The sequence below is a fragment of the Pleurodeles waltl genome, chromosome 7, assembly GCF_031143425.1.
Source record: "Pleurodeles waltl isolate 20211129_DDA chromosome 7, aPleWal1.hap1.20221129, whole genome shotgun sequence".
Lineage (NCBI taxonomy): Eukaryota > Metazoa > Chordata > Amphibia > Caudata > Salamandridae > Pleurodeles > Pleurodeles waltl.
Window position 1 is genome coordinate 4553521 of NC_090446.1, and position 12938 is coordinate 4566458.

Genomic DNA, 12938 nt, shown 5'->3' on the forward strand with positions numbered 1-12938 from the left:
GAAGTAGAGAGAGGGAGGGTGTGAAGGAGGGAGAATGGAGGGTGTGAAGGGGAGAGAGGAAGGGTGTGAAGGAGGGAGAGAGGAGGGTGTGAAGGAGAGAGAGAGAGAAAGAGGGAATGTGTGAAGGAGAGAGAGAGATGGGGAGAGAGGAGGGTGTGAAGGAGAGTGAGAGGAGGGTGTGAAGGAGAGAGAGAGAGAGAGGTCGGGTGTGAATGAGGGAGAGAGGAGGGTGTGAAGCAGAGTGAGAGAGGGGGAGGATGTGAATGAGAGAGAGGGAGGGTGTGAAGGAGGGAGAGAGGAGGGTGTGAAGGAGAGAGAGGGAGAGAGGAGGGTGTGAAGGAGGGAGAGAGGTAGAGAGGAGGGTGTGAAGGAGAGAGAGAGGGGGAGGGTGTGAAGGAGAGAGGAGGGTGTGAAGGAGGGAGAGAGAGGAGAGGGAGGGTGTGAAGGAGAGAATGAGAGGAGGGTGTGAAGGATAGAGAGGGAGGGTGTGAAGGAGAGAGAGGGAGGGTGAGAAGGAGGGAGAGAGGAGGATGTTAAGTAGAGAGAGAGGAGGGTGTGAAGGAGAGAGAGAGGGAGGGTGTGAAGAAGGGAGAGAGGAGGGTGTGAAGGAGAGAGGAGGGTGTAAAGGATAGAGAGAGAGGGTGAGTGGAGGGTGTGAAGGAGAGAGAGGGAGAGTGGAGGGTGTGAAGGAGGGAGAGAGGAGGGTGTGAAGGAGAGAGAGGGAGAGAGGAGGATGTGAAGGAGAGAGAGAGGGAGGGTGTGAAGGAGAGAGGGAGGGTGTGAAGGAGAGAGGGAGAGAGGAGGGTTTGAAGGAGAGAGAGGGAGGGTGTGAAGAAGAGTGAGGGGAATGAAAGAGAGAGAGAGAGAGGGTGTGAAGGAGGGTGTGAAGGAGAGAGAGAGGAGGGTGTGAAGGAGAGAGAGAGGAGGGTGTGAAGGAGAGAGCAAGGTAGAGAGGACGGTGTAAAGGAGGGAGAGAGGAGGGTGAACAGAGAGAGAGAGGAGGGTGTGAAGGAGGGAGAGAGGAGGGTGTGAAGGAGAGCGAGAGAGGAGGGTGTGAAGGAAAGAGAGAGAGGGAGGGTGTGAAGGAGAGCGGAGGGTGTGAAGGAGGGAGAGAGGAGAGTGTGAAGGAGAGAGAGAGATAGGGTGTGAAGAAGAGAGAGGAGTGAAGGAGAGAGGGAGGGTGTGAAGGAGGGAGAGAGGAGGGTGTGAAGGAGAGAGAGATGGGGAGAGAGGAGGGTGTGAAGGAGAGAGGGAGGGTGTGAAGAAGAGAGAGGGGAGTGAAGGAGAGAGAGAGGGAGGGTGTGAATGAGGGAGAGAGGAGGTGTGAAGTAGAGAGAGGGAGGGTGTGAATGAGAGAGAGGGAGGGTGTGAATGAGAGAGAGGAGGGTGTGAAGGAGGGAGAGAGAGGGAGGGTGTGAAGGAGGGAGAGAGGAGGGTGTGAAGGAGAGAGAGAAAAAGGGAGGGTGTGAAGGAGGGAGAGAGGAGGGTGTGAAGCAGAGCGAGAGAGAGAGAGGGAGGGTGTGAAGGAGAGAGAGGGAGGGTGTGAAGGAGGGAGAGAGGAGGGTGTGAAGGAGAGAGAGGGAGAGATGAGGGTGTGAAGGAGAGAGAGAGGGGGAGGGTTTGAAGGAGAGAGGGAGAGGAGGGTGTGAAGGAGGCAGAGAGTGAGGGAGGGAGGGAGAGGGAGGGTGTGAAGGAGAGAATTAGAGGAGGGTGTGAAGGAGAGAGAGGGAGGGTGAGAAGGAGGGAGAGAGGAGGATGTTAAGTAGAGAGAGAGAGAGGAGGGTGTGAAGGAGAGAGAGAGGGAGGGTGTGAAGAAGGGAGAGAGGAGGGTGTGAAGGAGAGAGGAGGGTGTAAAGGACAGAGAGAGAGGGAGAGTGGAGGGTGTGAAGGAGAGAGAGGGAGAGAGGAGGATGTGAAGGAGGGAGAGGAGGGTGTGAAAGAGGGAGAGAGGAGGGTGTGAAGGAGAGAGAGGGAGAGAGGAGGATGTGAAGGAGAGAGAGAGAGGGAGGGTGTGAAGGAGAGAGGGAGAGAGGAGGGTTTGAAGGAGAGAGGGAGGGTGTGAAGAAGAGTGAGGGGAGTGAAAGAGAGAGAGGGTGTGAGCAAGAGAGGGTGTGATCGAGAGACAGAGGAGGGTGTGAAGGAGAGAGAGAGGAGGGTGTGAAGGAGAGAGAGAGGTAGAGAGGACAGTGTAAAGGAGGGAGAGAGGAGGGTGTAACAGAGAGAGAGTGGAGGGTGTGAAGGAGGGAGAGAGGAGGGTGTGAAGGAGAGCGAGAGTGGAGGGTGTGAAGGAAAGAGAGAGAGGGAGGGTGTGAAGGAGGGAGAGAGGAGAGTGTGAAGTAGAGAGGAGGGTGTGAAGGAGGGAGAGAGGGAAACAGGAGGGTGTGAAGGAGAGAGAGAGGGGTGTGTGAAAGAGGGAGAGAGGAGGGTGTGAAGGAGAGAGAGAGAGGGAGGGTGAGAGATGGAGAGAGAGGGAGGGAGTGAAGGAGGGAGAGAGGGGGATGGTGTGAAGGAGGGAGAGAGGAGGGTGTGAAGGAGAGGGAGAGAGGAGGGTGTGAAGGAGGGAGAGAAGAGGAGGGTGTGAAGGAGGGAGAGAGGTGAAGGGTGTGAAGGAGAGAGAGAGAGAGGGGAGGGTGTGAAGGAGAGAGAGAGGGAGGGAGTGAAGGAGGGAGAGAGGAAGGTGTAAAAGAGAGGGAGGGAGAGAGAGGGGGAGGGTGTGAAGGAGAGAGAGGGAGAGAGGAGGGTGTGAAGGAGAGAGGGGGTGTGAAGGAGAGGGGAGGGTGTGAAGGAGAGAGGGAGAGAGGAGGGTGTGAAGGAGGGAGAGAGGAGGGTGTGAAGGAGGGAGGGGGAGGGTGTGAAGGAGGGAGAGAGGAGGCTGTGAAGGAGAGAGAGGGGAGGGTGTGAGGGAGAGAGGAGGGTGTGAAGGAGGCAGAGAGGGAGGGATTGAAGGAGGGAGAGAGAGAGGGAGAGGGAGAGAGAGGGGGAGAGGAGGGTGTGAAAGAGGGAGGGGGAGGGTGTGAAGGAGAGAGAGGGCTAGAGGAGGGTGTGAAGGAGAGAGCGAGAGGGAGGGTGTGAAGGAGAGGGAGAGAAAGGGGGAGAGGAGGGTGTTAAGGAGGGAGAGAGAGGGTGAGAGAAGGGTGTGAAGGAGGCAGAGAGGGAGAGAGGAGGGTGTGAAGGAGAGAGAGGGAGAGAGGAGGGTGTGAAGGAGGGGGAGAGGTAGAGAGAAGGGTGTGAAAGAGAGGGGGAGAGAGGAGGGTGTGAAGGAGGGAGAGAGGCAGAGAGGAGGGTGTGAACGAGAGAGAGAGGTGGAGGGTGTGAACGAGGGAGAGATGTGAAGGAGAGAGAGAGGAGGGTGCGAAGGAGTGAGAGAGGGAGAGAAGAGGGTGTGAAGGAGAGAAAGGGGGTAGGTGTGAAGGAGGGAAAGGGAGAGAGAGGGGGAAGGGTGTGAAGGACAGACTAGGTTGTGAAGGAGAGAGAGAGGGGGGAGGGTGTGAGGGAGAGAGGGAGGGGGTGAAGGAGAGAGAGGGGAGGGTGTGAAGGAGAGGGAGAGAGGAGGTTGTGAAGAAGGGAGAGAGGAGGGTGTGAAGGAGGGGGAATGGGAGAGAAGAGGGTGTGAAGGAGGGAGAGAGGGAGAGGAGGGTGTGAAGGAGCGAGAGGGGGAGGGTGTTAAGGAGGGAGAGAGGGGGGTGTGAAGGAAAGAGGGAGGAGGAGGGTGTGAAGGAGAGAGAGGGGTGGTTGTGAAGGAGAGAGGGAGAGAGGAGGGTGTGAAGGAGGGAGAGGGGGAGGGTGTGAAAGAGGGAGAGAGTGGGAGAGAGGAGGTTGTGAAGGAGAGAGAGAGGAAGGTGTGAAGGAGAGGGGGAGGAGAGAGGAGGGTGTGAAGTAGAGAAAGGGGATGGGTGTGAAGGAGGGAGAGAGGAGGGTGTGAAGGAGGGAAAGGGAGAGAGAGAGAGAGAGGGGAAGGGTGTGAATGACAGAGAGTAGGTTGTGAAGGAGAGTGAGAAAGAAGGGGGAGGGTGTGAAGGACAGATAGAGGGAGAGAGGAGGGTGTGAAGGAGGGAGAGAGGAGGGTGTGAAGGAGAGAGGGAGGGGCAAAGGAGAGAGAGGGCGGGTATGAAGGAGGGTGTGAAGTAGAGAGAGAGAGAGGGATGGTGTGAATGAGAGAGAGGATGGTGTGAAGGGGAGGGAGAGAGGGAAGGGGTGAAGGAGAGAGAGTAGGGTGCGAAGGAGAGGGAGAGAGGAGGTTGTGAAGGAAGGAGGGAGTGAATGAGGGGGAGAGAGAGGGAGTGAGGGTGTGAAGGAGAGAGGGTGAGGGGGTGAAGGAGAGAGAGGGGAAGGGTGTGAAGGACAGAGACTAGGGTGTGAAGGAGAGTGAGAAAGAGGGGGAGGGTGTGAAGGAGAGATAGAGGGAGAGAGGAGGGTGTGAAGGAGAGAGGGAGGGGTGAAGGAGGGAGGGAGGGGTGAAGGAGGGAGAGAGGAGGGTGTGAAGGAGAGAGGGAGGGGTGAAGGAGAGAGAGGGAGGGGTGAAGGAGAGAGAGAGAGATGGTGTGGATGAGAGAGAGGAGGGTGTGAAGGAGAGAGAGGGAGTGAGGGTTTGAAGGAGAGAGAGAGGAGGATGTGAAGGAGAGAGAGAGGGGGAGAGGAGGGTGTGAAGGAGAGAGAGGGAGTGAAGGTGTGAAGGAGAGAGAGGGCGTGAAGGAGGGAGAGAGGAAGGTGTGGAGGGAGAGAGAGGGAGAGAGGAAGGTGTGAAGGGGAGAGAGAGAGGAAGAGAGGAGGGTGAGAGGAAGAGAGGAGGGTGTGAATGAGGGGTGAAGAAGGGGGGGAGGGAGAGAGGAGGGTGTGAAGGAGAGGGAGAGAGGAGGGGTGAAGAAGGGGGACAGGGAGAGAGGAGGGTGTGAAGGAGGGAGAGAGGAGGGTGTGAAGGAGAGAGAGAGAGGGGGAGAGGAGGGTCTGAAGGAGAGAGAGGGAGTGAAGGTGTGAAGGAGAGAGAGGGAGAGGGCGTGAAGGAGGGAGAGTGGAAGGTGTGGAGGGAGAGAGAGGGAGAGAGGAAGGTGTGAAGGGGAGAGAAAGAGAGGAGGGTGTGAGGGAGAGAGAGAGGAGGATGTGAAGGAGAGAAAGAGGGGGTGGGTGTGAAGGAGGGAAAGGGATAGAGAGAGAGAGGGGGAAGGGTGTGAAGGAGAGAGAGGGGCAGGGTGTGAAGGAGAGATAGAGGGAGAGAGGATGGTGTGAAGGGGAGGGAGAGAGGGAAGGGGTGAAGGAGAGAGAGGAGGGTGCGAAGGAGTGGGAGAGGGAGGGAGTGAGGGTGTGAAGGAGAGAGTAAGGTGAAGGAGCAGCCACACAAGGAAGTGCAGGTGCAGGAAGACGGTAAAAGAGTGAAGAGCAGGATGAGGTGAGAGTGCAGATGAAGGAGTTCAGAAAAGAAGTGGGTGTGAGAGGAGTAAGGAGTGAGGGGCTGCAGAGGGAAATGGTGAGTGACTGGCCCTGACCCCCACAAGCTCTTCCACAGGCCCAGGGTGTGCCACCTCCAGAATGCACACAGTATCAGCTCTGGCTGTGTTGTGACAGTCACTGCTGTTGGCGGTTGCTTTGGTGCTGCTGGAAGCACTGACAAAGCCAATAGGTCTGCCTGCTCTAGGCTGCTGAGTGATCTGCCTGGACTCAGTGACTGAAGACTCAGAGGGAAGAGCTCTGGCCTTTGCGTTCAGTTACTCGCGAGAAGACGACCCTTGAGGTGTCTCTGGTACGGCAGCAGAATCACTCACAGGCGGGCGGGGTGAAACAGCAGCAGCGCCCCCCACAGCAACCCGAACACCCGGCAGCCTGGGGGACATGAGCAGACAGCAGCACCAGCAGCAGAATAGTGTCACAATACCGAGGCATGCGCAGACGGGAGTACCCTCTCACAAGAACGAGCATGCGCAGGCACGACTGCCGTATCACAATAATGAGCATGCGCAGACAGATTTGTGCTATTACACCAAAGAGCATGCGCGGAGAGGACTGTGCGATCACAGTAAGGAGCATGCGCAGACAGGATTGATTATCACTATGAAGACAATGTACAGACAGGACAGTAGGATCTCGATAGCGAGCATGCGCAGACTAGGGCTCTTGCTCCCCAGTGAAAGAAACAGAATTGTTTGGGAGATGCGCAGACAGTACATCGTACACGCATGTCAGAGACTGAGCATGCGCAGTCACGCTCAGATAGAGCCTTTAGGAAGGCGCCGTGGGAAGTCATTAGAATTGAACATGCGCAGAGAGTACACTTGAAGCTCAACAGGAAATACTTGGGATTACGCATGCGCAGTGTGCACAGCTCTCCTCTGCATCTGTTTCTCATCAGAGCCGGTCAAGACTCAGAGCAGGGGTGAGACCCGAATGTCAGCCTGTGAGGAGTGAGATCTGAGCCTGCGAGGGGTGATATCTGAGTCTGTGGGGAGTGAGACCTCAGCCTGTGAGGAGTGAGATCTGAGCCTGTGGGAGTGAGATTTGAGCTGGGAGGAGTGAGATCTGAGCTGAGAGGAGTGAGATCTTAGCCTGTGAGGAGGGAGATCTGAGCCTGTGGGAGTGACATCTGAGCCTGTGAGGAGTGAGATCTGAGCCCCTGAGGGGTGAGATATGAGCCTGTGGGGAGTGAGATCTGAGCTTGTGATGAGTGAGATCTGAGCCTCTGTGGGATGAGATCTGAGCAGTGAGGAGTGAGACCTGAACTTGCAAGGGGTGAGATCTGAGCCTGTGAGGAGTGAGATCTGAGCTGAGAGGAGTGAGATCTGAACCTCTGAGAGATAAGATCTGAGCTGTGAGGAGTGAGATCTGAGCCTGTGAGGAGTGAGAGCTGAACCTGTGAGGGATGATCTGCGTTGAGAAGAGTGAGTTCTGAACCTCTGAGAGATGTGATCTGAGCTGTGAGGGGTGAGATCTGAGCCTCTGAGCAGTGAGATCTAAGCTTGTGAGAAGTGAGATCTGAACCTGTGAGGGGTGAGATCTGAGCTTGTGAGGGGTTAGATCTGAGCCTGTCAGGGGTGAGATCTGAACCTCTGAGAGATGAGATCTGAGCGGTGAGGGGTGAGATCTGAGCCTCCGAGGGGTGAGATCTGAGCTTGTGAGTGGTGAGATCTGACCCTCAGAGGGGTGAGATCTGAGCTGTGAAGAGTGAGATCTGACACTGTGAGGGGTGAGATCTGGCACTGTGAGGGGTAAGATCTGAGCATGTGAGTGATGAGATCTGAGCCTGCGTGGGTGAGCTCTGATCTGCGAGTGGTGAAATATGAGCCTGTCAGGGGTGAGATCTGAGCCTTTGAGGGGTGAGATCTGAGCTGAGAGGAATGAGAGCTGAGCCTCTCAGGGATGAAATCTGATTCTGTGAGTAGAGAGATCTGAGGCTGTGAGGGTGGGATCTGAGTCTGTGAGGGTGAGATCTGATCCTGTGAGGGGTGAGATCTGAACTTTGGGGGTGGATCTGATCCTCTGAGGGCTGAGATCTGAGCTGTGAGGGGTGAACTCTGAGCCTGTGAGGGTGGGATCTGAGCCTGTGAGGGGTGAGATCTGAGCTGTGAGAGGTGAGATATGAGCCTGTGAGGGTGAGATCTGAACTGTGAGAGGTGATATCTGAACTTTGAGGGGTGATATCTGAGCTGTGAGGGGGTGATCTGATCCTGTGAGATCTGAGCCTGTGATGGGTGCGATCTGAGCCTGTGAGGGTGAGATCTGATCCTGTGAGGGGTGAAATCTGAGCCTGTGAGGGTGAGATCGGAACCTGTGAGGGTGAGATTTGAGGGGTGTGATTAGAGCCTGTGAGGGTGAGGTCTGAGGGGTGAGGTCTGATCCTGTGAGGGGTGAGATCTGATCTACGAGGGGCGAGATCACAGCCTCTGAGGGGTGAGGTCTGAACTTGTAAAGGGTGAGACCGGAGCCTGTGATGAGAGACATCTGAAAAGTAAGGGGTACGATCTGAGCTTGTGAAGGGTGAGATCTGAGCTGTGAGTGAGATACCTGATCCTCTGAGGGGTGATATCTGAGCCTGTGAGGGGTGACATCTCAGCCTGTGAGAGGTGACATCTGAACTGTGAGGGGTGAGATCTGAGCCTGTGAGGGTGGGATCTGAATCTGTGAGAGGTGAGATCTGAGCCTGTGAGGAGTGAGAAATGAGCATGCGAGGGGTGAGAGCTGAGCTGTGAGAGGTGAGAACTGAGCTTGTGAGGGGTGAGAACTGAGCTGTGAGGGGTTAGATTTGAGCCTGTGAATGTGATATCTGATCCTGTGAGGGTGATATCTGAGCCTGTGAGGGGGTGAGATATGATCCTGTGAGGGGTGAGATCTGAGCTGTGAGAGGTGAGATCTGAGCATTTGAGGGGTGACTTCTGAGCCTGTGAGGGTGAGATCTGAGCCTGTGAGGGGTGGGATCTGAGGTTGTGAGGGCTGAGCTCCGAACCTGTGGAGGGTGAGATCTGAGCCATGAGGGGTTAGATTTGAGCCTGTGAAGGGTGAGATCTGAGCTGTGCGGGGTGAGATCTTAACCTTTGAGGGATTCGTTCTGATCCGGTGAGGGGTGAGATCTGAACTGCGACGGGTGGGATCTGAGCTTGTGAGGGGTGATAGCTGAATCTGTGAGGGGTGAGATCTGAGCCTGCGAGGGGTGAGATCTGTGTCTGTGAGGGTGATATTTGATCCTGTGAGGGGTGAGATCTGAGCTGAGCGGGTGGGATGTGAGCTTGTGAAGGGTGATAGCTGATCCTGTGAGGGGTGTGATCTGAGCCTGTGAGGGGTGAGATCTGAGCCTGTGAGGGTTGAGAGCTGAGAAGTGAGGGATGCGATCTGAGCCTGTAAGAAGTGAGATCTGAGCCTGTGAGGGGTGAGATCTGAGCTGAGAGGGGTGGGATCTGAGCTTGTGAGGGATGATAGCTGATCCTGTGAGGGGTGAGATCTGAGCATGTGAGGGTTGAGAGCTGAGCTGTGAGGGATGTGATCTGAGCCTGTGAGAAGTGAGATCTGAGCCTGTGAGGGTATCTGATCCTGTGAGGGGTGAGATCTGAGCTGAGAGGGGTGGGATCTGAGCTTGTGAGGCATGACAGCTGATCATGTGAGGGGTGAGATCTGAGCCTGTGAGGGTTGAGAGCTGAGCTCTGAGGGATGCGATCTGAGCCTGTGAGAGTGATATCTGATCCTGTGAGGGATGAGATCTGATCCTGTGAGAGGTGAGATCTGAGCTGCGAGGTGTGAGATCTGAGCCTGTGAGAGTGATATCTGATCCTATGATGGGTGAGATCTGAGCCTGTGAGCGGCGATAGATGATCCTGTGAGGGGTGAGATCTTAGCCTGTGATGGTTGAGAGCTGAGCTGTGGGGGATGAGATCTGAGCCTGTCTGAGCCTGTAAGAGTGATATCTGATCCTATGAGGGGTGAGATCTGATCCTGTGAGAGGTGAGATCTGAGCTGCGAGGTGTGAGATCTGAGCTTGTGAGGGGTGATAGCTGATCCTGTGAGAGGTGAGATCTGAGCTGCGAGGGGTGAGACTTGAGCCTGTGAGGGGTGAGATCTGAGCCTGTGAGGGGTGAGATCTGAGCCTGTGAGGGTTGAGAGCTGAGCTCTGAGGGATGCGATCTGAGCCTGTGAGAGTGATATCTGATCCTGTGAGGGATGAGATCTGATCCTGTGAGAGGTGAGATCTGAGCTGCGAGGTGTGAGATCTGAGCCTGTGAGAGTGATATCTGATCCTATGATGGGTGAGATCTGAGCCTGTGAGCGGCGATAGATGATCCTGTGAGGGGTGAGATCTTAGCCTGTGATGGTTGAGAGCTGAGCTGTGGGGGATGAGATCTGAGCCTGTCTGAGCCTGTAAGAGTGATATCTGATCCTATGAGGGGTGAGATCTGATCCTGTGAGAGGTGAGATCTGAGCTGCGAGGTGTGAGATCTGAGCTTGTGAGGGGTGATAGCTGATCCTGTGAGAGGTGAGATCTGAGCTGCGAGGGGTGAGACTTGAGCCTGTGAGGGGTGAGATCTGAGCCTGTGAGGGGTGAGATCTGAGCCTGTGGGGTAGTTAATCCCACTTGTGCCCTCCCAGATCACTGTCCTGCTGGCACTGCCCTCTCCCTGCTACCCATTAGGAGCTGGGCAGGAGCCCTGGTTCTTCACCCTCTCCAGGGACAGCCGAGACTGAAGACTGAGGAGCATGTCTGAGGGGGGGTCAGACGAGGTAAGCTTCACTGATGGGGTGTCCCTAGTGCACAGTGACTGGGGGTGTCTGCTCTCCTCGCTTGCTGTGGTTATATCACTCTGTGCCTGCCTGGTGACCCCATGTGTGACCTCTTAACCCAGCCCCTTTCCAGCTGTAACACTGAACCCCATGCTTAGAATTCAGGACCTGGGATCTCCAAATTCCAGCATACACAAGGAAATGTGCAGGTAACTCTAGAAGCATGAGTGAGTTACCTCCAAGGAGGGGTTCTGCCACACTGGCTGGGCCCCACGTGAGGTGGGGGTGCCCTGCACGTTGCAGACGTACTTTGTGAAGCGTTGGCTCTCTCGAGGGTACCCCCTCAGGACCGGCTAACAAACTCACAAACAAACCTATATCTTATGTTCCCTGTCAGTCTCTGATTGAACATGACGGAATCCTACCACCCTTTTCAGTGAGCTTCAGAAAAAGCTTTTTCAAGGTTTTTTATGGACCCTCACATCCCTTAGTGGTGTCATGCTTCATCATCGGGTCTCGTCCTGATCGCTATAAACCAGGGTGGCCTCAACCTTATTTCAGGGAGCACTTTTTTGACAAGGATTCTAGAAATTAAATTTAAAAAATACTTAAAGGACACCCAAGTTTCCTTTTATTATTAGGTGCCTAACTTATGATTAAAAACATGTTATTTGGGTACATACAAGGGTGGGGGTTGGGGAGATTACTACCCTTGAACCCTAGTATTTTCTCAACATGTTTCAGCCCTTTAAAGGTCCTAAGCCTTCACCAGGACTGCTATTTCTCAGTGCCCCATGACTGTCCTTATAGTCAAATCTTTTCTGTCATCCGTCCTATGTCACATGCTGTACACACATATAACATGCAATAGTCTTGAGGCAAGCCCACGTGCCTGTCTGCCAGTTGGAAAGGCATATATTAATGCCTGTTTTTTCAGTATCATGGGTAATTCAGAAGCAAAAATTAAGTAGAAGAATTAATTATTGTCAGTAACTCCATCGTTAAACAGACACTGGTTACACATAAGAGCACATAAGTAATTATCACACACATAGCATGCTTTTACACACTGCTGCATGCTCAGAAAGGCAGCCATACCTCTATTCGAGATCTGTGGCGTTGCTGGGACTAGCAATGTTCAGACATACGTGGATAGCGTTCCTATGTGGTAACATGAAGTGCAGTGCAACCTAGACATGATCATTGCAAACATGGTAGTTGTGGATGAACACGTATTGGAGGGTCTGTGGTCAGTCCAGGATCTCACCCAGCAGGTGTATACTAACACCATGTACACACCGGTGGCGCTCTCTCTTGTTACATTCTATCAAGTGTCAGGATCAGCAGTGTGTATTCTTGTTGCCCTTTTACTGATGCGGTAGTTCAGTCAATCAATCAGGAATTTGTAAAGCGCACTACTCACCCGTGAGGGTCTCAAGGCGCTGGGGGGGGGTGGGGATGGGGGGTGCTGCTGCTACTACTGCTCGAACAGCCAGGTCTTGAGACGTTTCCTGAAGGTAAGGAGGTCTTTAGTCTGAAGCAGGTGGGTGGGAAGAGTGTTCCACGTTTTGGCGGTGAGGTGCGAGAATGATCTACCGCCGGTTGTAGTTCTGCGGACGCGTGGGACGGTTGCGAGGGTGTGGTTGGCGGAGCGGAGATGGTCATGCAGAAGCTCTTGTGCCGCTGTTGCACGTATATTTACCAGTGCTCCACCAGTGCCAGTGTAGCCGTGTCCTCATCACATCCTTCAGGAGCGTTCTGTATAGGAGGCAGAGCCGTGTCCCGACGCATGCTCATGGGCGCGCGTGGTGTATCGCGTTACATGGCAGACGGGCATCCTGAGCACTGTAGTCACCCTCTCGTCCTTCGTATTGTGAGGGCAACACTGTTGTGCCTCTTCTGCATCAACCCCTTTTATTGTTATCATTTAACAAGAATTCTCTTACAGAGCTTCACCGAGTAACTTTGTCTGGTACTTAATTGTGTTTCCACCTACAAGATGCTTTGAAGTGCTTGTGCGGTAAACATATTCAATGAAAAACATTTTGTATATATTTTGATTAATGCATGCTTTTTATCCCTGGTGTGGAAATCAGACCTGGGTATATCAAGACTTACCACGGTGTCACTAGATGTAAAACTGAACAAAGCATGAACTTTTTTGATATAAAGGGAGTGATGTACAGAGTGACATTCGTATCACTGTCCTCCCATTAATGTATTTCTGCAATGATTTTATGACCAAAAGGTAAAAGTGATTTGTCATTCTTGTGTTACGGCAGCACCTGATCATGGTACAGTGTTCGACAACCCTCATTCACCCTTTGCCGCTTGTCATTCCATACGTGTCAGGCCACAGGGGCGCGTGATCACATATATGACATTGCCTGGGTCACAATTCGTCTATTCCTCTGTTCCCAGGGTCTTTGTGTGAGCTGTGTACATGCACACACAACACTGCCCACCAGGAGAGTAACCTTTACCTGGGAGAGGTCCCTCACTTTACTCTCTTCTTCCTTATCTTGTGTCCTTGCTCTGCATGGGCCAGCAAGGTCCTCACACTTCTGTCTTAGTAAAGGAGAACATCAGTTTCTCCGGGTTGAGAGAGTTGCTGTTCAATGTCAATGATCCCCAGTGTTTTTCAATTACTATCTTCATTGGGTTGGTGTTGGTGAATGTTCTTGCACATATTATCTGTTGCTTGTCCTGTTTTTATTAACCCATGAACAGAAAACTCCCTCTTCCTG

General features: G+C 53.9%; 1 protein-coding gene and 1 long non-coding RNA gene across 2 annotated transcripts in view; both read left to right on the forward strand.

The window, feature by feature from the left end:
• LOC138303505 (uncharacterized) overlaps nt 1-12938 on the forward strand; it is a 1082407-nt gene that overhangs the window by 886814 nt on the left and 182655 nt on the right. The gene's annotated exons all lie outside the window — the stretch shown is intronic.
• The window catches only part of LOC138303503 (zinc finger protein 184-like), a 32215-nt gene continuing 25566 nt past the window's right edge, over nt 6290-12938 (forward strand). Inside the window, exon 1 of the mRNA XM_069242686.1 lies at nt 6290-10191. Within this exon, the coding sequence (XP_069098787.1) occupies nt 10168-10191 (24 nt within the window). The 5' untranslated portion in view covers nt 6290-10167. The remainder of the gene's footprint in view (nt 10192-12938) is intronic.